Below are 26242 nucleotides of genomic sequence, written 5' to 3'. Positions count from 1 at the left end.
CTTCATTACGCTTGTTTTTATTGACGCCGCATGTTCTACAACGGGCTAATTTACTGCAAATTATTTTCGCCCAATCCCAAACCCGAGCCTGGTCAGGTGTGCGGCGGTCGTGTGAAATTGCTTTGGGTCGCCGCCGCGCTGACACTGCACAAGCCGGGTGTTGCACACTGTGTCTTTGTCCTGGGGGCTGGACAGGGTGGGCGGGGGGTACTACCCATTGTAGCCAGCCCATTGAAAAGGTGCGCCTGGCCTTGAGTCTCTCATGTAGTATTCGGTCTGCACATGCACACACTTTGACACACCGGGCGGGCATGGAAACCCAATTCTGTCTTTTCTTTTCCCAGCTTTTCAAGGGGGGGAAAAGGGGGAGTGGGGGGGCTTCTACAGCCAATTACAGCATTCGTCTTTCTCCTCTCCCTCTCGCTTCCCTTAACAAGCAATCTTGTTAATGTCACCGCGCCTATTTCTCCTCCTCTTCTCTCACATTTGAGAAAATGAGAACAAATGTTTCGTGACCAGGCGAAAATGTGGCGCTTTTGAAAAGGCGGGGGTGAAAAACAGGGGGTGTTTAAACACTGGGCCAGGGGGACGGTTAAGGACCGTGATCAATGTTCCCTCTAATTTTTCGTTGGTCTGGGCAGAAAGACAACCTCCCTGAGCGCACTGAGTACCAGTGTGAGTGACATCATCATCAACCTCGGCCCGCGGGCCATATACGGCTCGTTAGGATTTTTAATCCGGCCCGCCGCTGGCGTTGTCCAAATTATAGTAAAAATCAATGTTAGTCTACCATCAATGGCAGCCCGGGAATAAGCACTCTTGGGCGGGCAGATGTAGCAGAACCGAGCCGTAAAATGACAGCAATCGGGTCAAATCCATCCTAAAAACAGCATTTAATGATTAAACACAAATACTGGAGCTCTTTGGACATTAGAACCGAGCCCAGGGAAGTGAATTCCTCGGTAAAATGTCGCGATGATGTCGCGATGGAGGCAAGAAAAACGTCTATATACGTCCGTTCGCCAAACGGCTCAAAATGCTCTCAAATTCGGTCAAATCCAGCTGAAAACAACGTTTAATGATTAAATACAAATACTGGAGCTCTTTGGACATTAGAACCGAGCCCAGGGAAGTGAATTCCTCGGTAAAATGTTGCGATGATGTCGCGATGGAGGCAAAAAAACGTCTAAATACGTCAATTCGCCAAACGGCTCAAAATGCTCTCAAATTCGGTCAAATCCAGCCGAAAACAGTGTTAAAATGATTAAATAAAAATACTGGAGCTCTTTGGACATTAGAACCGAGCCCAGGGAAGTGAATTCCTCGGTAAAATGTTGCGATGATGTCGCGATGGAGGCAAAAAAAACGTCCATATACGTCCATTCGCCAAACGGCTCAAAATGCTCTCAAATTCGGTCAAATCCATCTGAAAACAGCGTTTAATGATTAAATAAAAATACTGGAGCTCTTTAAACATTAGAACCGAGCCCAGGGAAGTGAATTCCTCGGTAAAATGTCGCGATGATGTCGCGATGGAGGCAAAAAAAACGTCTATATATGTCCATTCGCCAAACGGCTCAAAATGCTCTCAAATTCGGTCAAATCCAGCCGAAAACAGCGTTTAATGATTAAATACAAATACTGGAGCTCTTTGGACATTAGAACCGAGCCCAGGGAAGTGAATTCCTCGGTAAAATGTCGCGATGGAGGCAAAAAAACGTCTATATACGTCCATTCGCCAAACGGCTCAAAATTCTCTCAAATTCGGTCAAATCCAGCTGAAAACAGCGTTTAATGATTAAATACAAATACTAGTATTTGTATTTAATCATTAAACTAACAAATACTAGTATTTGTATTTAATCATTAAACGCAGTTTGAACGAACGTTCATTCGGCGACCTGTCCGTCTGTCAAACGTCCGTCGGCGAAACGTCTTTAGTAGCAAAAAAAACCTACCGTATTTCCGGACTATAAGACGCACCTTTTTTAATACTTTGCGATTAGCTGTTTTTTTTGCAGGCTATAGTTCTCCCAGAACCCTTAAAAATCTTGCATTCAGGTTATTTTGACATGACATAAATAAGTATTTAGTTTTTTGTGAATATAATCGGTGCATTTTAGCAACAACCCCCCTTTTTTTCTGATGCAAGCCGGACCATGTCTCGGTTAAATTGAGTTTCAAACTCCCTGCTTGAAATAATATTTCAATGCATCATTTTGATTTGACATACGGGCTAAGGGCAATTTGTCTGCAAACAAATTCAACTCCTAAATCAAGGTAGTGCAGTGCTTTTGGTCACGCACGCACGCACGCGCACGGAATGAATAACGTCCAGCCATTGAGTGCCGTAAATTATTCAAACGGCTTCATGCATGGAAACGCTATAATTCCATGTTGAGTATGAATGAGTCTCCCATTTGCCCTCAGGCCCATTTTTCACTCCGCCCCAAGGCCTCATGGGAGATTAAAAGTGCCAAATGCCATTGAGGAGCTTTTTATTTCAAGTATTACGAGTGTCTGGCGCCACCTGAAATCTTCTACTATGGGTTGAAATGATGATTATTATTAAAATGATGGTTAATAGATAAGATTTATTTATTATTCTTGTAAAAATAAGTCTCAAAAGCATACTTTTAGCTTATTGGCCATCCCAGTTCAATGTAAATAGGTTCTTATGAAAAGCAGCATAGTGTCCCAATTATGACCTATTTTAACATTTAAAAAAATAATAATTAATTAAAAATAATGAACTCTTTAAAAACAATTTACAGTAGTACCTCTACTTACAAAATTCCAGTTTTTTTTGTAAGTAGGGTTGTATTTCACATGTAACAAACACTAACTAAACCTTTTAAATAGGATACAAAAACTCCAAAAATAAGAGAGAATGATCCACAAATAATTTATTATAGATAAGATTTATTTCTATTCGTGCAGGTGCTTAAGTATAAGGAGGAATATAACGTTAGTACACAAACACATGCACTTAAACGCCCATCTCATTTGCATATCCAAGTTTCATAACCTGAAAACTTTGTACGTAGAAGCATAATAATTTTCATTCAAGGTGAACCGAGCGACAGTATTTTGAAACATTATGCGAGTATTTTTGGAAGTTGATTCGATGATCGCCATCTGCCGGAATCCAAGTCAAAGCAATTTAAGACTCCCTTGTAGATCTTCATTGCGAACTCAGATCAGCAGTCCTCGGCCCGGAACTTGGTGACCTGTCAGGTCAATAGTCCTCAAAACAATTACCGTATTTTCACGACTATAAGGCGCACTTAAAAGTCTTAAATTTTCTCCAAAATAGACAGGGTGCCTTATAATCCAGTCTGCTTTATATATGGAAAAAAAAAAGTGTCATTCATTGAGGGTGCGCCTTATAATGCGGTGCGCCTTATAGTCGTGAAAATACGGTAAATGTCCTCGGAGCCAGCTGTGGGGGGGAAGTGTCCTTGTTATATCGAGCTTTCATCTGCTTTGTAAGAATGATTTAATAATATGCACATATTCCAAATGTGCCCCAATATGCTTTATATATGGAAAAAAAATAAAATGTGTCATTCATTGAGGGTGCGCCTTATAATGCGGTGCGCCTTATAGTCGTGAAAATATGGTAAATGTCCTCGAAGCCAGCTGTGGGGGGGGGGGGGAGTGTCCTTGTTATATCGAGCTTTCGTCTGCTTCGTAAGAATGATTTAATAATATGCACATATTCCAAATGTGCCCCAATATGCTTTATATATGGAAAAAAAATAAAATGTGTCATTCATTGAGGGTGCGCCTTATAATGCGGTGCGTCTTATAGTCGTGAAAATACGGTAAATGTCCTCGAAGCCAGCTGTGGGGGGGAAGTGTCCTTGTTATATCGAGCTTTCATCTGCTTTGTAAGAATGATTTAATAATATGCACATATTACATATGTGCCCCAATATGCACATATATAATAATATCCCATAATAACCCCAACAGGCGGAGAACTTTGAACTCGACGGGAGGACCGACGCGTCAAGTAAAAAAAATAAATGAAAAGTCGCAGGAATGCGCCCTAGGCTTAACCCGCAATTAGCGGGCTATGAATACGTACTAACCTGGCCGCGACGTCCCCGACGATCGGGGCCTCGGCCTCCCGTTGGCCCCCGGGGGAACAGCTGATCATTCGGCGCGAAGTTCTCGCAAAAACATCCCAACATCCCCAGAGCCGTAAACGAAGCAAAACCCGTATTTCAACATCCCTTTTATAGAGTTCATCTCCATAAAGATTCGGTCTGGAACCATGTTTGTTTGAGGCTTTCTTTGTCCCGCACGGGAGGTTCAAAACGAACTCCGCCTCCCCAGCCGATTGATTCCTCGATTTAGCCGATTCTTTATTTATTTTACACGCCCCTCCCCAATGCAAATATGCATCTTGCCGAAGTGGGCCGCGACGCGGGACCCTGGCGCGAACCGACGAGTAATCGAGCCTTATCTGTCGCCGGAGAGCCTCCCTCGGCTGTCAATCACGCAACCCGGGAGACAAACCGTCGGCTTCAAACGCAGGCAGAGAGGTTTGTGGGTAAGGCGGCGGGGATGAGGAGATGAAGGGAGGTGCCAATGAAAAAGGGGAGTCTGGGACTTTGAGGACGGCCAAAAGACGCCTGATGGACCTGTGGCGGCGCGCTCCAGGAATTAGACAGACCCCCCTTACCACCCTCATCACCACTCCCCAGTGCGGCTGACTTTTTCACACCGCTCCTCAGGAGTTAAAGTGGGTTAGAAGTGTTTGAAGCGCACTCCCACGCAGAAGCCCCCCCACGCGTAGCATTCCCACACCGGTAGTAGCACTCCAAAAAAACGGAATAGTCTATTGTGAGAGAAAGGAGGGCTGCACTTGAAAAAAAAAAACCTTCCATTCCAAAAAACTTAACCTTGCACACACACACGAGAGTAAAACTGACTTTGCATAACATAACCCCCCACCCAACCACTACTTGCGTCTTGTATATAAAAACAGTTTTCAAATTAGATTAGAATAGATAACTTTATTCATCCCTACATTTCATTGTCACAGTACTAAGAGGGTGAGAATACAGCAGTGGCGGTCCATGCATTTTCTTGTAGCGCCTTCAACGAATCAATCCAACCCTCAAAAACTATTTTATGGCTATAAAACCTTGACTGCAGCTACAGCTGCGACACATAAAAATAATCGATAAATCAATGCACAAGAATTGGGTAAAATCCACTTCCTAGCAGCATTTAATGATTAAATATAAATACTGGAGCTTTTCAGACATTACAACCGGGCCCGGACTATCATTTCCCTGGGAAAAAGACAGCGATGATACGCGAAACGGCAAAAATTGCACTAAAATGGGGTAAAATCCACTTCCTGGCAGCATTTAGTGATTAAATACAAACACTGGAGCTTTTCAGATATCAGAACCTGGCCCACAATTGAAATATTCTTTAGGAAAATAGCCATATTTTGCTCACCAAAAATCCTTTTTAACTGTACACAATATCCATCCTCCTGTGCTGAAAGTCGAGCCTGTCCTGTCGTATTTCTGGCATAGTCCGTCTTGAAAATGGCTTTAAATCAACACAACAATATATTTGCTTGTGCAGCTAACTCCAGATACAGTTTGGTAGCTCTGGCTAATGACTAGCCTCATAGTTGGTGAAAGCGATGACGTATCCCTCCGCCCACGACAATACATTGTGGTGTTGCCAACTCGAAATCTGATTGGTTAAAGCAACAGTCTTATCGACGCTTGTTTAAAGCGGCAGAGCCTGCAGAACTGATTGTGAAGGCCTTGAGGCCGATTTCTGACCCTGGCAACAAATAATGTCTGAAATTTGATTGGTTAAATGCTTCAATATGAAAACGCACATCTGGAAGCAGTGCAACCAAGGGGGAAAGCAATGCAAGGAAGCTAACAGACAATTTGGAATTATTTAATAAGTATTGATGGACAAAATATAATACATGATTCAGATATTTCTTAGGCCAGCAGAGAAGGCCTTGAAGGCCCTGACGGCCCGCCACTGGAATACAGACACAGGAAAAGACATTTTACACATAAATAGGTAAATAGCCCATGTATTGAAGGTATGCCTTATAGTGCAGATGATGCGGGACTATAACTGCTCCGTTTTTAAGGGCAAGTGACTGTTTTTTGATCTAAATGAGGCCACTCTAGAGTTGATATTTAGATTTTTATATTTGCTCTACTTCCAATTCTACCAGCCTCCGATTGGTCTGTTTTTATGCAACCAGGTATGCCATTTTTGCGTACACGTGTCCGTCAAGTGTCCAACAGGTATTGGCCCTCCACCGCTGTCATGCTAAGTGTTTAAAACTTCCTTCAGCCCACAGCCAGAGGCGGCGTTTGGAGTTTTGGGGGTTGGGGTGCGTTCAAAAAAAAAACGTTAAGGCTTTGAGGCCAAATAGCTTCAAGATGCCGGACTCCGACGAGCTTGGGAAAAAGGGAAAGTGCGATGTTGGATTTAGTCAATCATCGGATGTGTCTTGCCTGTTAACCAAAAAAACACCAAACTGCCCTCATATGGCTTCTCGCTGGATGCAGTGGCCTTAAAGTGACAGCGTATGCGAACATACCGCCACGCGATTGGGTTTTGGAGCCTCTGGGATTTCTTCGACCTTTGGAGTCCAAAGTTCTCTCTTGCGAGTTTACCTTCCTCTCAGTTTCAAGCCAACGTCCCACCCACGGGTCTCCCGGCGCATATTTGGCGGTCCCGTGGGCCCTCCGATGGATTACGGGGCTCCCCCGACACTCTGGAGTCCTTAACTAAAATTTCAGATCCGTTGCCCTAAGAGGGCCAGGATCAACATCTCGCCTCACCCCGTCCGTCCGAGGCGACCGGTCGCTTTGCTGCGCCCGTCCACATATGGGCGACCTAATTAAATTAGCGAGGTGGTCGGCCCCAACGAGCCGGAGCTCAAAGACTCTTCACACGCCAGCTGCCGCCATCCATTTAAGTGTGTGCTTGTGTGTGTGTGTGTCCTTAGCGCCACACTTCAAATGGGGAAACCTCAGTGGGGCTTTTAAAATGTGTGTGAGTCCACTCAGGAACACACATGTCAGGACCTGCCGTGCTCCATCAACACACACCTCCACTGGTGTGCCTTAATGCAAGAAATACACCGTTGTATAAATCACCCGCAGGAAAAAATGGAAAATGTCGGGTTGTTCTGAGGGTGAGGCCTCACTTTTGATTTAGTTGGACGTTGTTTTACTTCTAAATGGCGTTACGTCACGTTGTCTTATGTTCAAGTGGTATTCCCAAGCAGCGCTTTTTGGATATGAATAGAAATGGCAGGTTTTTTCTGGGTGTCACCCACACGGGATATGTGGGTTGTGAACAAGGGCAGATAAATCACTGTTGTTTTTGTTGTAGTAGTAGTAGTTAGTAGTTGCTGCAGTAGTAGTAGTAGAAGTTGTAGTAGTAGTAGTAGTAGCAGCTGCAGTAGTAGAAGTAGCAGTAGTAGAAGTAGCAGTAGTAGAAGTAGCAGTAGTAGAAGTAGCAGTAGTAGTAGCTGCAGTAGTAGAAGTAGCAGTAGTAGTAGTAGTAGCTGCAGTAGTAGAAGTGCTGCAGTAGTAGAAGTAGGAGTAGTAGCTGCAGTAGTAGAAGTAGGAGTAGTAGCTGCAGTAGTAGTAGTAGTAGTTGTTGTTGTAGCTGCAGTAGTAGTAGTAGTTGTAGCTGCAGTAGTAGAAGTAGTAGTTGTAGCTGCAGTAGTAGTAGTAGTAGCTGCAGTAGTAGAAGTAGTAGCTGTAGTAGTAGTAGCTGCAGTAGTAGAAGTAGTAGCTGTAGTAGTAGTAGCTGCAGTAGTAGAAGTAGGAGTAGTAGCTGCAGTAGTAGGAGTAGTAGCTGCAGTAGTAGAAGTAGGAGTAGTAGCTGCAGTAGTAGAAGTAGGAGTAGTAGCTGCAGTAGTAGGAGTAGTAGCTGCAGTAGTAGAAGTAGGAGTAGTAGCTGCAGTAGTAGAAGTAGGAGTAGTAGCTGCAGTAGTAGAAGTAGGAGTAGTAGCTGCAGTAGTAGAAGTAGGAGTAGTAGCTGCAGTAGTAGAAGTAGGAGTAGTAGCTGCAGTAGTAGAAGTAGGAGTAGTAGCTGCAGTAGTAGAAGTTGGAGTAGTAGCTGCAGTAGTAGAAGTAGGAGTAGTAGCTGGAGTAGTAGAAGTAGGAGTAGTAGCTGCAGTAGTAGAAGTAGGAGTAGTAGCTGCAGTAGTAGAAGTAGGAGTAGTAGCTGCAGTAGTAGAAGTAGGAGTAGTAGCTGCAGTAGTAGAAGTAGGAGTAGTAGCTGCAGTAGTAGAAGTAGGAGTAGTATCTGCAGTAGTAGTAGCTGCAGTAGTAGAAGTAGGAGTAGTAGCTGCAGTAGTAGTAGTAGTAGTAGTAGTAGTAGCTGCAGTAGTAGAAGTAGTAGTAGTAGTAGTAGAAGTAGTAGTTGCAGTAGTAGAAGTCGTAGTAGTTGTAGTAGTAGTAGTAGGAGGTGAGTTGGTGAGAACTAATGTATGTTTATCCCAATTTTTTAATCAAAAAATCTCTTCAAAGCGTGTTGTTTTCCCTCTTCCAATCTTACAAGTCAAGCCGTTTGTTTTATTTATGTAGTTAATGTGTCGTTATGTGTATACGTATACGTATGTTGAAGAGTGACACCCGCGTTTTCGTCCAATAGTCCATCAGGCTCAATAATAGCTATAAAGCAACCCCTGCCAAGAACTCCAATCAAAGAAATGAAGTAAGGGCATGGCGACGATACGCCTGCCGAGCACGTACGCCCTGCGCCGCCGCCACCGCCACCGCCGCCTGTCACAAAGAAGCTGTGAACAAAAGTTCCCCCGCAACGTCAAAAACAACGAAACGTGGAACGGGAAGAATGCAAATAAGTATGACGGAGACAGAAAAAGTTCCTCCTGACCTGAATATGGCGGCTGGGCTCAAAAAGAAGAAGAAGAAGCCCCGCCTCCACGCGTCGCCGACGCTCGCCGGGGGCGCCGCGACACGGGAGGTGAAGGGCGTGAGGTACACAATAGTCTGGGGGTGCCGTATTTTGCCGTAAGGAATAACAATTAACAATAAATGAAGAACAAAATGAAAATAAGAGCGGATTATTTAAATGGAGAAGTGGCTTGTCTTAAAAATCAGTTTTTATCAAATGTAAAAATGAAATAACATAAATGATAAAAAAATATAGTCACACTTGAACCAAATTATGAAAATAAGTCCCACTTATAGTCCGGAAAATACGGTAGTTTATAAAAGGACAAAACTAAAAAAGCCTGTTTTTCATTTTTTATGAAACATAACACTATTGTAATCACGGTTTTAATCATTTTTGTTGCCCGTGGCAAAATACCTGAATTAGTTTTCCCTATTTTAAATGATTTTGTTTTTATTTTGACATCCGCAAATAAACTTATTTGAGATAATGCCATGAATACGGAACAAAAACGGAACAACTAAATGCTACCATTCAATACGATGCGCTGCTCCTTCTCCTTTAATACTCGCTCTTTTCCTCCCCCAAAAAGTCCAATAAGATATTACCCGCTCCACACGTTGCATTCGGGTTAAAAAATTAAAAAAACCCATGAATGGAATCTCCGTTCCTATGGATTCCATATTCCCGAACATCTGTTCCCAATTACACTTGTGATTGCAGCAGCAAAACATTGGAAAATGCTAACAGCTGCTTCTTGCTCGCTGTCTTTTCCCGCGTTTCGCCACCGCTGATTTATGCCAGCGTTCCAACCTTGAATAATATTTTTCCTGGGTCGCCATTTTCCTGCTACATTTCCCCCCTCTTCATCCTTGAGGCAGACATTTTATTATTATTATTCTTATTCCGGGAGATGGGGAAATGTGTCAAAAAGTCATTTTAGGATGTTTGCTTGTGTCGGCGGGGAGAAATGACACGGGAGCTCCCGCAAATGAGCCCCGCGGATACACCCACGCAAAACAAAAAAATAACAGTCATTTGGGGATTTGCATGAGTTGGTTGGAGCTGTACTAGTAGTACAAGCTGCAGTAGTTGTAAGAGTAGTAGTGGTAGTCATAGTATAATAGTAGTATAGTAGCTGCAGTAGTAGTAGTAGTAGTAGTAGCTTTAGTTGTAGTAGTAGTAGTAGCTTTAGTTGTAGTAGTAGCTTTAGTAGTAGTAGTAGTAGCTTTAGTAGTAGTAGTATCATAGCTGCAGTAGTAGTATAATAGCTGCAGTAGCTGTAGTAGTAGTAGTAGCTGCAGTAGTAGTATAATAGCTGTAGTAGTAGTAGCTGCAGTAGTAGTATAATAGCTGTAGTAGTAGTAGCTGCAGTAGTAGTATAATAGCTGTAGTAGTAGTAGCTGCAGTAGTAGTATAATAGCTGTAGTAGTAGTAGCTGCAGTAGTAGTATAATAGCTGTAGTAGTAGTAGCTGCAGTAGCAGTAGCTGCAGTAGCAGTAGCTGCAGTAGTAGTAGCTGCAGTAGTAGTAGCTGCAGTAGTAGTATAATAGCTGTAGTAGTATATTAGCTGCAGTAGGAGCAGTAGTAGTAGTATTAGTATAGTAGCTGCAGTAGGAGCAGCTGCAGTAGTAGTAGTATAGTAGCTGCAGTAGTAGCAGCTGCAGTAGTAGTAGTAGTATATTAGCTGCAGTAGGAGCAGTAGTAGTAGTAGTATAGTAGCTGCAGTAGGAGCAGTAGTAGCAGCAGTAGTAGTAGTAGCAGTAGTAGTAGCTGTAGCAGTAGTAACAGCTGCAGTAGTAGTGGTAGTAGCTGCAGTAGTCATGGTAGTAGCTGCAGTAGTCATGGTAGTAGCTGCAGTAGTATTAGCAGTTGGAGCAGTAGTAGCAACAGTGGGAGCAATAGCAGCAGCAGTAGTAGTAGTAGTAGTAGCTGCAGTTGTAGTCATAGCTGCAGTAGTAGTAGTAGTAGTAGTAGTGGATTGTGTCATACAATTTCTAATGCTGTGGAAAAATGACCGGGAAGCTCCTGCAAATGAGCCCCACGGATACACCCACGGAAAACATAAAAATAACAGTCATTTTGTGATTGGCCTTGTAATTTAACACCGATCCCCCTCCTCGAAAAATCTGTTTTTCTTTCATATTTTATTTCTCCTGAAGCCCACCGCTCCCCTGCTGTGCATTTGACATTGTGTGTACATTTGTGGGCGTGTGTGACATTACACCATGAGATTAGAGTGGACATCTTTACATGGATGGGACGCTATAAATCTAACCCGCCAGAATAAAAGAGTGGCGCGGTCATTTATTGTTCCCCTAATAGAAGCCTTTCTGAGATGCCTTCAAGGACTTCATGACAATAAAGGTCACGACATGGTGTGGAATTGGATGGAGTTTGGTATTTTGCGCATTTTAAGGAATAAATGGCGTTTTTTAAACTTTATTGGGGAAGAATTTTGCATGTTTTAACAGCTTGTTTTAAATGACGAAAAAATGTGAACTGCAAGTCAACTTGCCGCTTCGGTTCACATCAAAGAATGCGTTTACATTTGAGGTGTCAAACTCATTTTTTCACGCTTGCGATGATAGTTTTGGTTTTTCCGAGGGTCTTTTATAGGCCAACTCGAGCGGACACGTTTTAACGGACTCACTGACATTTTTAGAGCCTTTGTTGACCCTAAAATTATTTTTTTGTTATCTACATAGTTTTAATAATAAAGAGAAACTGTATATTTTCTATTTAAGAAATAAGAATGCAATTTTTGTGGTTACTTTTCCCATTAAAAATGGGAAAACAATATTTTATTTTTACTTATACATAAAAAAACAGGTCAAAACAGCAAAAAATACGTTTCAATTGGTATTATGTTTATTTTCATATTGTTTAATCTTCAATCTTTCATATAGGAACACAAAAATGACTTATTTCCAACCCCAAAACATCAAGTCAACACACAAGCGGTACTTTCCGGGGCCAGATTTAGCCCCCCAACCGTATGTTTGTGACCATTGAAAATTTGCATCCGAACTAGTGAAAAATGACTTAAAAATGTTAAATATTATCCAGCATTTAGTCTTTTCCCATCAGATTTCAGGTTCAAATTTGGACTATTTTGTTTTAAAATCCACTTTGCATGGATTTTAGTTTTTTTTTTAGCCCGCATAAAACCACACGCACCTGTGCATCCAATTTGGGGCGGAATTTTGGAACCCTTGGAGCTGTCCGTCATGATGGCGTGCAGAGAAGAGTCTACACACAAGCCCACCTTGCGTTTTGGGGAGGGGGGCAGCTGCAAAGCAGGAGGCTTTGTAAGCCACGCCGGCGAGGAGACACTTGATGAGTGAGGGTCCCGGAGGTCAACGCCCGGGTGAAAAAAAAAAAATGAAAAGGCACTCCTCCTTTCTAACACCCCCCAAAACTCCATCAGTGTCACCTCTTACCCCCCCACCGCACCCCCGTTTCAAAGTGCGGCCACATGAATGGCTCCATTGTTGACGGCCGAGGGTAAAGAGAAGGAAAAAAAAGGGGCGGAGCTAGATTCAAAGGCAAATGTGGCGACGGAATTGGCGTAAACTCGCTAAAAGTTGGTCGTTGTCACGTGTAAAATGTTTTTGTTTTGTTGTTGTCGTTTGATTGACGCCTGGTTGTTGCCGTCCCGCAGGTTCCGAGACGACAAGGGCTACGTCCTGTACCCTCAGATTGGAGACCGTCTGGACCTGATCTGCCCCCAGCTGGACACGGTCCGCTCCACGCCGGAGTACGAGTTCTACAAGCTGTACCTGGTGTCGTCGCGGGAGCAGGCCGACCGCTGCGAGGTGATGGGCCCGCCCAACATCGTGCTCACCTGCGACGAGCCCACGCGGGAGCGCCGCTTCACCATCAAGTTCCAGGAGTTCTCGCCCAACTTGTGGGGCCACGAGTTCAAGAGCATGCATGACTACTACATCATCGGTAAGTGGGTGGGTCCGACCCGCCATCCGTTTTTCATTGGGCCCCAGTGCGTTTGTTCCACTTGCCGATGGCCGTTGAGATGGCCGGGTCGCGGATGGGGGCGGGGCTCCGTTACGCCACACAATGTATTTCTCTTCTCGTCGATTTAAACGGATTGCCTGCCATTAACAACGATTGACCTACATTGTCTTTAAAACTAGGAGAAGCGGCTCAAGAGTACTATATTTTGTTATCATTTGTTTCATGCAAAAGGCGCACTAGTAGAAGCAGAAGATGCAGTAGATGCAGTAGTAGTAGTAGCTTCAGTAGTAGTAGCTTCAGTAGTAGCAGCAGTAGCTGCAGTAGTAGCAGTAGTAGTAGTAGTAGCAGCAGTAGTAGTAGTAGCAGCAGTAGTAGTAGTAGCAGCAGTAGGAGCAGTAGTAGTAGTAGTAGCAGCAGTAGGAGCAGTAGTAGTAGTAGTAGCAGCAGTAGGAGCAGTAGTAGTAGTAGCAGCAGCAGCAGCAGCAGTAGTAGTAGCAGCAGCAGCAGCAGCAGCAGTAGTAGTAGTAGTAGTAGTAGTAGTAGTAATAGTAGTAGCAGCAGTAGTAGTAGTAGGAGCAGCAGTAGTAGTAGTAGTAGTATTGGTAGTTGTAGATGCAATAGTAGTAGTAGTATTGGTAGCTGTAGATGCAATAGTAGTAGTATTGGTAGCTGTAGATGCAATAGTAGTAGTAGTATTGGTAGCTGTAGATGAAATAGTAGTAGTAGTATTGGTAGCTGTAGATGCAATAGTAGTAGTAGTATTAGCAGCAGTAGATGCAATAGTAGTAGTAGTAGTAGCAGTAGTAATAGTAGTAGGATTAGTAGTAGTAGTAGCTTCAGTAGTAGTAGAAGTAGCTTGAGTAGTAGAAGCAGTAGTAGAAGCAGTAGTAGTAGTAGCAGTAGCAGTAGTAGTAGTATTTGTAGCAGTAGATGCAGTAGTAGTAGTAGTAGTAGCAGTAGATGCAATAGTAGTAGTAGTAGTATTAGCAGCAGTAGATGCAGTCGTAGTAGTATTAGTAGAAGCTGTAGTAGTAGTAGTATTAGTAGAAGCTGTAGAAGCTGTAGTAGTAGTAGTAGAAGCTGTAGTAGTAGTAGTAGAAGCTGTAGTAGTAGAAGCTGTAGTAGTAGTAGTAGTAGAAGCTGTAGTAGTAGTAGTAGAAATAGCTTCAGTAGTAGAAGCGGTAGTAGCGGTAGGAGCAGTATTAGTTGTATTATTATTAGTAGTATTAGTAGCAGTAATAGTAGCAGTAGTAGCAGTATGAATAGTAGTAGTAGCTGCAGTAGTTGTGGATTGTGTTATAGAATTTATAATGCACAAAATATTGTAGGTAAACATTTTATTTCTATTTGAAGTCAATAATATAACATTAGCACCACTGAATATGTAAATGTTTTACAAATGCGATACCCATATTTAGGCCAGTCAAATTCATTTTTAAAATAATGATAGCCAGTGACTGGCCAATTTTTTTTTCATGATTGTACCGTGTTTGCCAGTCGACTTTGCAGTCACCGCAAAAGCCGGAAGCGTGCTTTATTTTTGATCGATTCGGAACAGATCGTTCGGGCCCGTCGGGAGGCTTTGGGGGGGCAGACGATGAGGTCATCGAGACGAGGGACGGGATGGAACGTTCCGGAAGCAATATAGGGGGGTTGGTGGGCTTTTTTTTTTGTTGGATTCTATCTTATTTTCACACAAAAAGGAAAAACACCTCAGGAGTGAGAGTGAGTTGTTTGGTGCGCCCTCCCACGCACGCACGTCGCAGGCGGGATGCTCTCAGGTGCTCGTCTGAGGCGAGAATTTAACAAATAAATAAATAAAAATGGCTTGCGCTTGCAAAAAAAAAGAAGACCGCGTCCTCACTCCGCTTCCTGTCGTCATATGGCGTATTTCACACGAGCAAATGATCGCTAAAATAAAGTAAGAATGAACACAAAGCATTCCAGTACACCATTTTTTTTCCGTTTTCAAGCCATCTCACCACTATTTTTTAGTATAATGACTGTGAAATTCACTGCGAGTTATTACCGTGTATATAAAAATAGTTTGAAAGTGTTTGGCGTCAGGAGAAATAAAGCAAATCTCTCAAAAAGCAAAAGTTGATTGCAATAACGTCATTTTCTTCCAAATTGGAGGGAACAATGGACTCAAATTGGATTTGAACGGGTGAAAAAAAATGGAGAGATTTGATTTACCGGCCATTTTGGCTCCCCCGTTGCTCCATTTGCTCTCGCCAATTGACATCTAACACCTTTATCACCCACGCAGACGTAGAGTACTCAGACTTATAGATTGACAGCTCCGGCCCTAATCGATGGCGGCTGGAGGTCACCCGCGCGCACCCAAACAAACTCGTGCGTGAGCGTATGTGGGTGTGTGTTTACGTATGGGAGGAAGTCGGAAGCAATCAGAGGAGCTTAAAGCAGAGAGCATCTGGTGCTGATAACTTATTGATAATAATATGGGAGCCTGTATTGGAATGGATCTCAAGGAAGAAGAAGCTGCCATTTGGGATTAGCTCGTTTAATGGCGCTTTTAGGTCGCGCCGAGGCTACCTCCGGAATTTTTGGGGGAGATTCCATGTGGTGTTTTGCTGATTTTTAGCCATTTTCAGGTGACTTCTAGTTGGTTTGGGCAGATTTTAAGATTCCCCTTCGGGCCGGATCAGACGTCCTCGTGGGCCACTCCTAGCCCGGGGGCCCTATGTTTGACACCGAGTTACAAAAGGGCTCCATTCATAAGCAATGCTATTTACGAGTGCTTAAACCTTATTTTCGCCACTTTTTACCCCCAAAATATCAGTTTTGTCGAGTTGAGAGAAGAAAAACTAGATTGGGAAAATGGCCATTTGGGAGCAAACTGTATAAAAGGGTTAAAAAATTGAACATTATAAGCTCGAGGCTACCTCCGGAATTTTTCGGGGAGTTTCCATGTGGTGTTTTGCTGATTTTTAGCCATTTTCAGTTGACTTCTAGTTGGTTTGGGCATATTTTAAGATTTCCCCCTCGGGCCGGATCGGACATCCTCGCGGGCCACTCCGAGTTCGGGGGCCCTATGTTTGACACTTAGTTACAAAATGGCTTATTTCATAAGCAATGCTATTCACGAGTGCTTAAACCTTATTTTCGCGAGTTTTTACCCCCCAAATATCAGTTTCGTCGAGTTGACAGAAGAAAAACTAGATTGGGAAAATGGCTGTTTGGAAGTGAACTGTATAAAAGGGTTAAAAAATTGAACATTATAAGCCCGAGGCTACCTCCGGAATTTTTCGGGGGAGTTTCCATGTGGTGTTTTGCTGATTTTTAGCCATTTTCAGGTGACTTCTAGTTGGTTTGGGCACATTTTAAGATTCCCCCTCGGGCCGGATCGGACCTCCTCGCGGGCCACTCTCAGCCCGGGGGCCCTATGTTTTATACCGAGTTACAAAATGGCTCCATTCATAAGCAATGCTATTTACGAGTGCTTAAACCTTATTTTCGCCACTTTTTACCCCCAAAATATCAGTTTCGTCGAGAAAAACTAGATTGGGAAAATGGCCGATGGGAAGCGAAGTGTATGAAAGGGTTAAAAAATGTAGAAATCATAAGCTTTCTATTGCGTGCTGATCACCGACAAGTACTAATGGGTTCATCTACAAATCTGGTTGCGGTTGCGGCGGTGCGGGATTCTCGTCTAATGACTTTGTTTTGGAAGGTCACTAATGTATTACAGATGCCACTGCTTAGTAATCAGATTACTCGAATCCCATTAAAAGTGATTCTTTTCTTCCTGCACCCCGGGGAGGGCAGTGAAAGAGCGGCAAAATTGATTAGTCATACTCACTGATGGATGTTTTCATTCATAACATGAGGTCAGAGTTTATGTAAGCCTGTGTCCTCATCACACACAAACACACTGAGTTGAAGAAATACGCACTTTCTTATACAGACACGCATCCATGACTTGGTCTAATATGCTTACACAACTGAAATTGGTACACATTAGAGTGTATGATTGTATACATAGTACTCATCGCCCAACTTTTCTCCAATTTGTACTTCAACTTAGAGTTATATAAGAATAATGAGTCGGTAATTTGACTCATTTAAAACAAAATGTTTGTGGAAGCCATAGGAAATATGAGTGGTGTAGAAAATGTACTGTAAAAAATGTAGTACAGCGTTAAATCAATCAGGAGGCTAGTGGAAATTGTATTTTCTTATTCATTAATATTTTTATTGACCATCGCAAAATAAAATAAAAACATTTTATCAACTGTTATTCATTTTTCATGGAGAAATCTTTAGGTCTTTTTACAGGAGATATGCTTAGATGACAGTTTTATTTTTCATCATTATTCCTTTTTATTTTGTTTTCGAGGCTTTTATTCATTTTTATTTTTCTGTATTTTCCTTATTATATGGGACACTTTCAATGGATGGCCTATATTAAAAATTATTTCATATTTAAGGCGCACAAGATTATAAGACATAGTGGTGGTGTTGTAATAGTAGTAGTAGTGGTTAGGAATTGTGTTATATGCATCCACTGGTGCTGTAGTAGTAGTACTAGTAATAGTAGTAGTAGTGGTTAGGAGTTGTGTTATATACATCCACTGGTGCTGTAGTAGTACTAGTAATAGTAGTAGTAGTAGGGAATTGTGTAATACATGCACTGGAGCTGTAGTAGTACTAGAAATAGTAGTAGTGATTATGACTTGTGTTATATACATCCACTGGAGCTGTAGTAGTACTAGTAATAGTAGTGATTAGGACTTGTGTTATATACATCCACTGGAGCTGCAGTACTACTAGTAATAGTAGTGATGGTTAGAAGTTGTGTTATATACATCCACTGGAGCTATAGTAGTACTAGTAATAGTTGTAGTGGTAGTAGGGAATTGTGTAACACATGCACTGGAGCTGTAGTAGTACTAGTAATAGTAGTGATTAGGATTTGTGTTATATACATCCACTGGAGCTGCAGTACTACTAGTAATAGTAGTGGTGGTTAGGAGTTGTGTTATATACATCCACTGGAGCTATAGTAGTACTAGTAATAGTTGTAGTGGTAGTAGGGATTTGTGTAACACATGCACTGGAGCTGTAGTAGTACTAGTAATAGTAGTGATTAGGACTTGTGTTATATACATCCACTGGAGCTGCAGTACTACTAGTAATAGTAGTGGTGGTTAGGAGTTGTGCTATATACATCCACTGGAGCTGTAGTAGTACTAGTAATAGTAGTAGTGATTAGGACTTGTGTTGTATACATCCACTGGTGCTGTAGTAGTACTAGTAATAGTAGTAGTAGGGCATTGTGTAATACATGCACTGGAGCTGTAGTAGTACTAGTAATAGTAGTAGTGATTAGGACTTGTGTTATATACATCCACTGGAGCTGTAGTAGTACTAGTAATAGTAGTAGTAGGGCATTGTGTAATACATGCACTGGAGCTGTAGTAGTACTAGTAATAGTAGTAGTGATTAGGACTTGTGTTATACATCAACTAGATGGTTAAAGGGAATTTCATACTATGATTAGCCAATATTAATCCATATTTAAGGCGCATCGGATTATAAAGATCACTTTTGAGAAAACTGTAGTCTTTTAGTTGCATTTTATAGTGCAGAAAAATGGTAATTACCCATTGCAAATACACATGGGTAGGTACTACAATTTGTTGTCAAATAGGGGACCGCAAAATGTTGTCCCTGGGACTCAGTTGGCTCCCTGGCCTTAGGTTTGAGACCTCCTGGTTACACATCCGCAGAATCGCTCAAAAAGTTTGGGTGATTTACCTTAGTGTGCAGGTTGCTCACTGCGGGACTGCGGCGTTGTTGTTGTTGTTGTTGTTGTTCCACGCCGAGACAGATGGCGCGAATAGGTGTGCGAGCTCAGGTTTTGTTGACGTGGGCGTGAATGAACCAGCGTTTTTATGCAGCGGGACGGACCCCCGGGGCTTTGCGGAGAGCCCGGCCGGCTCTCACCGTCGCACGTGAACAGCCAGCGAAAAAATGAATAATAGACGAGCGAGCGAACTGTTAAAAGCCGCGTGGCGTGTTTCGAAGTCGTTAATTGAGAGCTCTAATTGTCCGACGTCGACGTACCACGCGCAGACGGCGTCGGGAACGTGCTCAATAATGCAAGGCACCCGCGTTGGTTTATTTATCAGGGCTAAGCGGAAATAAATGACACGAGCGGCAGATCCGGCGAGGAGGGTGAAGGTGAGCGGCGGACGTGGCCGATGATGATGATGATGATGATGCGGCGGGGGAAAATCTGCACTGCGCACGAAATCAACTCGTCTGTCTGGAGGATGCGCGTTCGCCCGTTTTTGGCGCCAAAAGTCCTGACAAATCTACCGCCGCTAAATATTTGATGCCCGCCAGAGCCTTTTTGATTTGGAGGTGCTTAAGCGGAAGGAAAAGGGCGAAAGTTCACCGCGAATCGTGTCGCTCAGGAGATTATTTTTTTAGGCCTCGGTGACCTTTGACCCCGCAAGCCTGAATTCCATCAGATCTTCTATTTCATATCTCAGACATCCTGTAGGTTTAGTGATCATGTGTTTATTCATTCTTGAGGTCTTGTGAGCATGGAGAAACACTTTGACCTTTGACCTCTCGACATCAAAATTGAGTTACCTTCTGCAGTACTACAGTAAGAAGTCAAAAATAACTACCGTATTTTCATGACTATATGGCGCATCGTATTTTTAGCCGCAGTGTCAGTAACGAGTGCTATTTCTGTATTTTAAACACACAAAGGACGCACCGTTTTTTATATGCATATATATTATATATGAATATCGAACCACAATAGCAGCCCCAGACTCTATTTCCGGTTTCCGGTGCGCAGTGACTGCTGGGATACATAGTTCTTGCATGCTACACCCACACACTAAAAACACGTTTTTATAAAGGCAATGGAAGCAAAACTGAGTTTGGTTGTACTTTATTGAGCCATTTTATAACTTACTCACGTCATCATCACCCACAAATCCATCAAAGTCCTCATTTTCTGTGTCCGAATTGAACAATTGTCCAATTTAGTCATCGAAAACGCTGAGTTTTATACGTTCATCCAGGTGGCCATAATCCATTCGCAAATAGTAGCTAGCTAGTAGCTAGCGTAACTCTTCCAACGCTGTCTTCCATGCTTCGTAAAGCTGTGTTGATGCCGAACACCAGGCCACAATCCATTCGCAAATAGTAGCTAGCTAGTAGCTACATATCCCAGCAGTCACTGCGCAGTACTTTTTCTACAGGAAAAATAGTAGAGTAGGGGGCTGCTTGCCGTAGTTGTGAGAGATGGTGTACCCTATCGACTGTTTTATTTGATTTTATCGTGATAACAATTTTAGTATTGGTCCATATATAAGGCGCACTGGATTATAAGGCGCCGTGTCTATTTTGGAGAAAATTTAAGACTTTTATGTGCGCCTTATAGTCGTGAAAATACAGTATATGTATGTACAACTAGTTATTGAATGAGAAATATCCTGCAACTGGTGGAGATAATAACAATACGCAAAATTACATATTCTTCATCCTCTGCAAAGAACGACTATTGGTGACATTTCGATTCTTGCACAGTGCTTTAATTTGAAGAAATGCCCAGTCAAGCGATATGTGGTAAATTATCATTCTTCATGTCGTTTTTTTAAGCGATTACGACCGTAAATGGAAGCTGGTCGATTTGACTATCTTTTGCCCAGGTGTTTTTCTAAAAGTCCTTCCTCACTGGAGAGCACGTTTCCAGTCTCTTGGGCTTTCGAAGCCGTTCATCATCGGGGTCCATCCAGCGCCCTTCCAATGGCTCGCTTCCATGCTTGACTCACTGGTCTGGAAAAACGTTTATTGAAATTTCAAAGCAAAGTTTTCATTTTTTTTCCCACGGCAAATGGCAAATATTACCCCGGCAAAAGCAGGGGCCACACCCTCTTTCCCCCCACAAACTCCGCTATCGGCATTTCTTCCCAGGCGGTCCTTTCCGTGGCTTTCCCAGCATGCAATGCGTTTCTTCGCGCTCCAGCGAACGCTCGCAGTCGTCGAGGCTGACAAGCCTGCGTTTGACTCTCAGCTTGAAATAGGGGGCCAAAGTGGGTTATATTTTTGCATGTATGCACTTTATGATGCAGTAATAGAAAATATTTTTTAACAGCTTGGTTGGGTCTGCCACTTTTTTATATATTTTTTTTAGTTGCAGTTGTTCAAATGCGAAACCTACATTTGGTAAACGTTTGAAATCATGTTGAAAATGGGTTAAAAAGTTATGTTTTGTGTTTTAACGAGAGTTTTCGGAATAACTGTAGTAACTGGAGTTGTATAATCAAACTAATAATCGGGGGATACTGTTGGGGTTATTCTGGGATAATAATATATATGTGCATATTAATCATTATATGTATGTGTGGAATATTAATCATTTTGGCTCAATCAGCTGGCTCCGAGGACATTTAATTGTTTTGAGGACTATTGACCTGACAGATAACCGAGTCCCGGAACCAAGGACTGTTGATCTGAGTTCGCAATGAAGATCTGTGAAGGACTCTTAAATTGCTTTGACTTGGATTCCGGCAGATGGCGATAATCGAATCAACTTCCCAAAATACTTGCATATTGTTTTAAAATACTGTCGCTCGTTTCACCTTTTATGGAAATTATTATGCTTACTTGTGCAAATTCTTATGCAGTTGTTTTTGGTTTCCGATATGATATGCAATTGTTGTTGCAGTTGTTTTTTTTACCTTTAATGTGTTATTCGGTTAACTTATGCAATTGTTTGAATAAGATAACCTTAAGTGTTTTGATTATGTGCGACTAAATGGACAGAGGAGGACGAGCCAGGACCGATTCTCACTTGCAAGTTATCGCTAGATTATGTCTACGATGTCTCCTTTTATTGAAGTATATCTATTAATAAACCTATCAGATACCTTAAAAATTGCCCAGTCGTAATAACAATATTGATCATTCAAAGATTTCACTATTAGAATTTCCAATATTGTCATTTTTAGAGAATTAGCACGTAATTGTTTGCAAAAACAGGGTACATTTTCGGCAATATCACGACGGAAAAGTAATGTTTTCATGGGAGAAGGCAACTCGATACGAGGTGAGGTGACCATAAGTGACAAGGGGAAGGAGAGGGGCATCATTTGGACCAGAAAATGAGAGCGAGGGGAAAGATGTACTAAAAAAAAAAAGAAAAAAAAATGTGTGGCCAGTGTAAGTAAGAGAAAGTGACAGATCGCCGAGATGATTTAGGTCAGCAATCCGAGCCCGGCTACTGTCTTCTGTAAGATTGTGTGTTTGCCAGTTGATTGGGGGGAGGTCCATGAGTGTGAATACGCTAAAGGTCACACACACACACATACACACAACATAGAAACCCTTCTTAATTGGAGAGGGCCTGGTTAACATTGTGTGATTCATTTAACCTTCGCGCACCATCTTGCGCTCACTCACAAATATACACACACAAACACACATTTCTCACAGCGCAAAAAGGACAAAAGCGCTATTGTGTGCAGCCGACCCTGTGTGATGCCTTGAAATGTGTGTATGCGTTGGGGGTGGGTTTCAAACAGGCGCACCTCAACCGCTGACCTCTACCATGGCGAGAGCTTGCTAATATAGCGCTTGATTTAGTGGCGAGGAGCACCCAAACACGAGCCGCACTTCTCTTCGAGTGGCGTACAAGCGCCTAGCTCGTATTTTCTGGTTTATAAACGAGGCAGATTGAGGGAAAACCAGGGATTGGTCATCGGCGGCGTTCATTTTCGTCACTTTATTGGATTGGATAACTTTTATTCATCCTGTATTCGGGAAATTTCATTGTGACAGTAGCAAGAAAAGGCATAGTTATAAGTTAGATATCAGAACTTGGCCCACAATTGAAATATTCTTTAGGAATATAGCCATATTTTACTCACCAAAAATGCTTTTTAACTGTACACAATATCCATCCTCCTTTCTTTCTTCCTTCTTTTCTATCGCCATCGGAGCTAATGCTGAAAGTCGAGCCTATCCTGTCGTATTTCTGGCTTAGTCCGTCTTGAAAATGGCTTTAAATCCACACAACAATATATTTGCTTGTGCAGCTAGCTCCAGATACAGTTTGGTAGCTCTGGCTAATCACTAGCCAATCATAGTTGGTGAAAGCGATGACGTATCCCTACGCCTGCGAGAAGGCATTGTGGTGTTGCCAACTCGAAATCTGATTGGTTAAAGCAACAGTCTTATCGACGCTTGTTTAATGCAGCAGAGCCTGCAGAACTGATTGTGAAGGCCTTGAGGCAGATTTCTGACCCTAGCAACAAATAATGGCTGAAATGTGATTGGTTAAATGCTTCAATATGAAAACACACATCTGGAAGCAGTGCAACCAGGGGGAAAAGCAACGAAAGGACGCTAACAGACAATTTGGAATTATTTCATAAGTATTGATGGACAAAATATAATATATGATTCAGATATTTCTTAGGCCAGCAGAGAAGACCTTGAAGGCCCTGACAGCTCGCCACTGCCACTTGAACGGCGCCATTTTGGTTGCGGTAGCAAAAACGGATACAGACTCAAAAGACGTAAAGTTGGACAAAAACTGGAACCACACACAAGATAGAAGATATTTCTCCGTTCACCAGCCTTGGTAGGGGTCCGCCAAATACCCACGCGTGAATAGGGGTAGAAAATCCACTTTTATGACAAAACAAACAGGCATTAGGAGACAAAAGGGGGGGACGTTGATGGAGCGAGAAAGTCCAGTGTTCAAAGAAACAAGGACAAACAATTGGCTGGAAAATACTTTTAAGCGCTCTAATTGCTTCCAAAACGACACAAAGGACGCCATTATCACGGTGTGTGTGTGTGTGTGCGTGGGTTTTATGCGTGTGTTTGTGTATGCAACTAAGCTCCATTAGCTGTTGACTCGTTCCCCACTAATCTTCATTGTTGTCTTGCGCGTTGGCTACATTTCATTCCAAATTACTCCGGCGCCAAGGTCGCGACCCCTCGGGCCCAAAGCTCCCGACTCATTGGCTAAAATATCTCATTAGCTTTGTTCTGCGCCAATGATTGCTTGTCGTTTTCGGGACATTATTATTCATGGCAAAGTACGGGAGGTACGCATCTACTGTAGGGTGGGACGGATCCAAATGAGAGGCCTTGGGGGTGGTCTGCCGTCGAGTGTTCAAATACTCTCAGTAGATGCCAAATTAATCCCCTCGGCACCTCCTTAGGGGGCTTATCGTCCATATTAGCGCACATCTGCTCTTGTTCTAGGCGCATATTATATATTGATGAAGCTGAGGGTGGATAATTGAATAGAGGGGTGAGGGAGACGCTTTCTCGCTCGCTCTGATTTCGCCACTTGCACCTCAAGTGGATGGAGTGTGGGCGGAGCTAGTTTTGGATGGCACTTTTTCCGTTGTTCATAGTGCAACTTATACTCAAGTGCAACTTATACGTGTTTTTATTTTTATTTTTTTCGGTTGGTTAGTTATCCAAAAACTGCAAATGTTACATTAACCAGTGCCCATTTAGCCTGTTACTGCTTACTACTACTACTGCATCTACTGCTACTAATACTACTATCGCTCCTACTGCTGCCACTACTACTATTAATACCACTACTACTGCTACTACTATTAATACTACTACTACTGCTTCTACTACTGAAGCTACTTCTACTACTGCCTCTACTACTGCCTCTACTACTGAAGCTACTTCTACTGCTACTACTACTGAAGCTACTTCTACTACTACTGCAGGCGCTACTACTACTGCATCTACTGCTACTAATACTACTGTTGCTCCTACTGCTACTACTGCTACTAATACTACTATCGCTCCTACTGCTACTACTACTACTATCGCTCCTACTGCTACTACTACTACTGCATCTACTGCTACTAATACTACTATTGCTCCTACTGCTACTACTACTACTACTACTGCATCTACTGCTACTAATACTACTATCACTCCTACTGCTATTACTACTATTAATACTACTACTACTGCTACTACTACTACTGCATCTACTGCTACTAATACTAATATCGCTCCTACTGCTATTACTATTAATACTACTACTGCTACTACTGATTCTACTACTGAAGCTACTTCTACTGCTACTACTGCAGCTACTTCTACTGCTACTACTGCTTCTACTACTGAAGCTACTTCTACTTCTACTGCAGGCACTACTACTACTGCATCTACTGCTACTAATACTACTATCGGTCCTACTGCTACTACTACTATTAATACTACTACTACTGCTTCTACTACTGAAGCTACTTCTACAACTGCTGCAGGCACTACTGCTACTGCTTCTACTACTGAAGCTACGACTACGACTACTACTACCACTACTACTACTATTTTAACTTTAAATAATGTTTGTTCTTGGTTTGCGATCCAGTAAAAAATGGCCCTCCCCAAAATGCGACTTATATCAATTCTTTTTAACTTCTTCATTGTGCTTTTTGGGGGGGCTTATAGTTTAAAAAATATGGTGTCTATTTGGGAAACGTCTAATGTCGAATCTGACATTTATTGGTCCCTCAATACCAGTAAGACATTCAGACACTGCTCTTAAAATGCTCCGCGATACGTATTTTTTAAGATTTCCCTTCCCATTGTCGATCGCCCCTTTTTTTTTTTTAAATGGCACGTTTATTCGCTGGCCCCTCCCACCTCCAATGGCCTGGACGTCTACTCGTGATAAACCGCCCATAAACTCATTTAACTTTGCAGCAGCAAGGATGAAAAGAGCCACGTCGTCGGCGGCATTCAAAGAGTTAATATATGCAATTAGAAGCTAATTAGCGTGATTAATTCTGTCAGACTGGGGCCCAGCCTGGCCCCTATTCAACACTCTAATCCTTCACACTTGCACACGTATGGAATAACACACAATCTTACTTGGAGCGCCGCTTTTGTACCGCCGGAAAAGTCGGAACCCAACAAAAGGCTGTAAATAAAAGTAGGAATTGGGTGCGGCCTAATGAGCGAAAACAGCGCGCTAATTCATCCGTAGCGCCCCCCGCTGCTTTCTCAGAGGCGCTGCGAAGGGGACTCGCTAGTCCGATACTTTCTTCTTCTTTTTTTGGCTAAAGACAAGCTTTACAATGGAGAATGGTCGCTCTGTTTTATGGCTTTAACCTTTATTTACTCCCTCTCGAAAACCGGCATTCCGCTCAGTCTTGTCAATTTGGGATGATATGGAGTTTTAATCAAGATTGAAGTCCTGTTTTTATTTGACTTTGCGGCGTCAAAGCCAAAAAAGTGGAGTTTGTTATTCCGCAATGATTGATACACGTGTCCAAGCGCCAGT

General features: G+C 42.6%; 1 protein-coding gene across 2 annotated transcripts in view; it reads left to right on the top strand.

Moving 5' to 3' along the window:
* The window catches only part of LOC144065827 (ephrin-B3-like), a 55413-nt gene that overhangs the window by 8130 nt on the left and 21041 nt on the right, over positions 1-26242 (top strand). For both annotated transcript variants that reach the window (XM_077588970.1, XM_077588969.1), the window contains exon 2: positions 12608-12897. In XM_077588970.1, coding sequence (XP_077445096.1) covers positions 12608-12897 — 290 coding nt within the window. The remainder of the gene's footprint in view (positions 1-12607; positions 12898-26242) is intronic.

The sequence above is a fragment of the Stigmatopora argus genome, chromosome 20 (genome assembly GCF_051989625.1).
Source record: "Stigmatopora argus isolate UIUO_Sarg chromosome 20, RoL_Sarg_1.0, whole genome shotgun sequence".
Lineage (NCBI taxonomy): Eukaryota > Metazoa > Chordata > Actinopteri > Syngnathiformes > Syngnathidae > Stigmatopora > Stigmatopora argus.
This window is presented reverse-complemented; position numbering and strand designations above follow the sequence as displayed.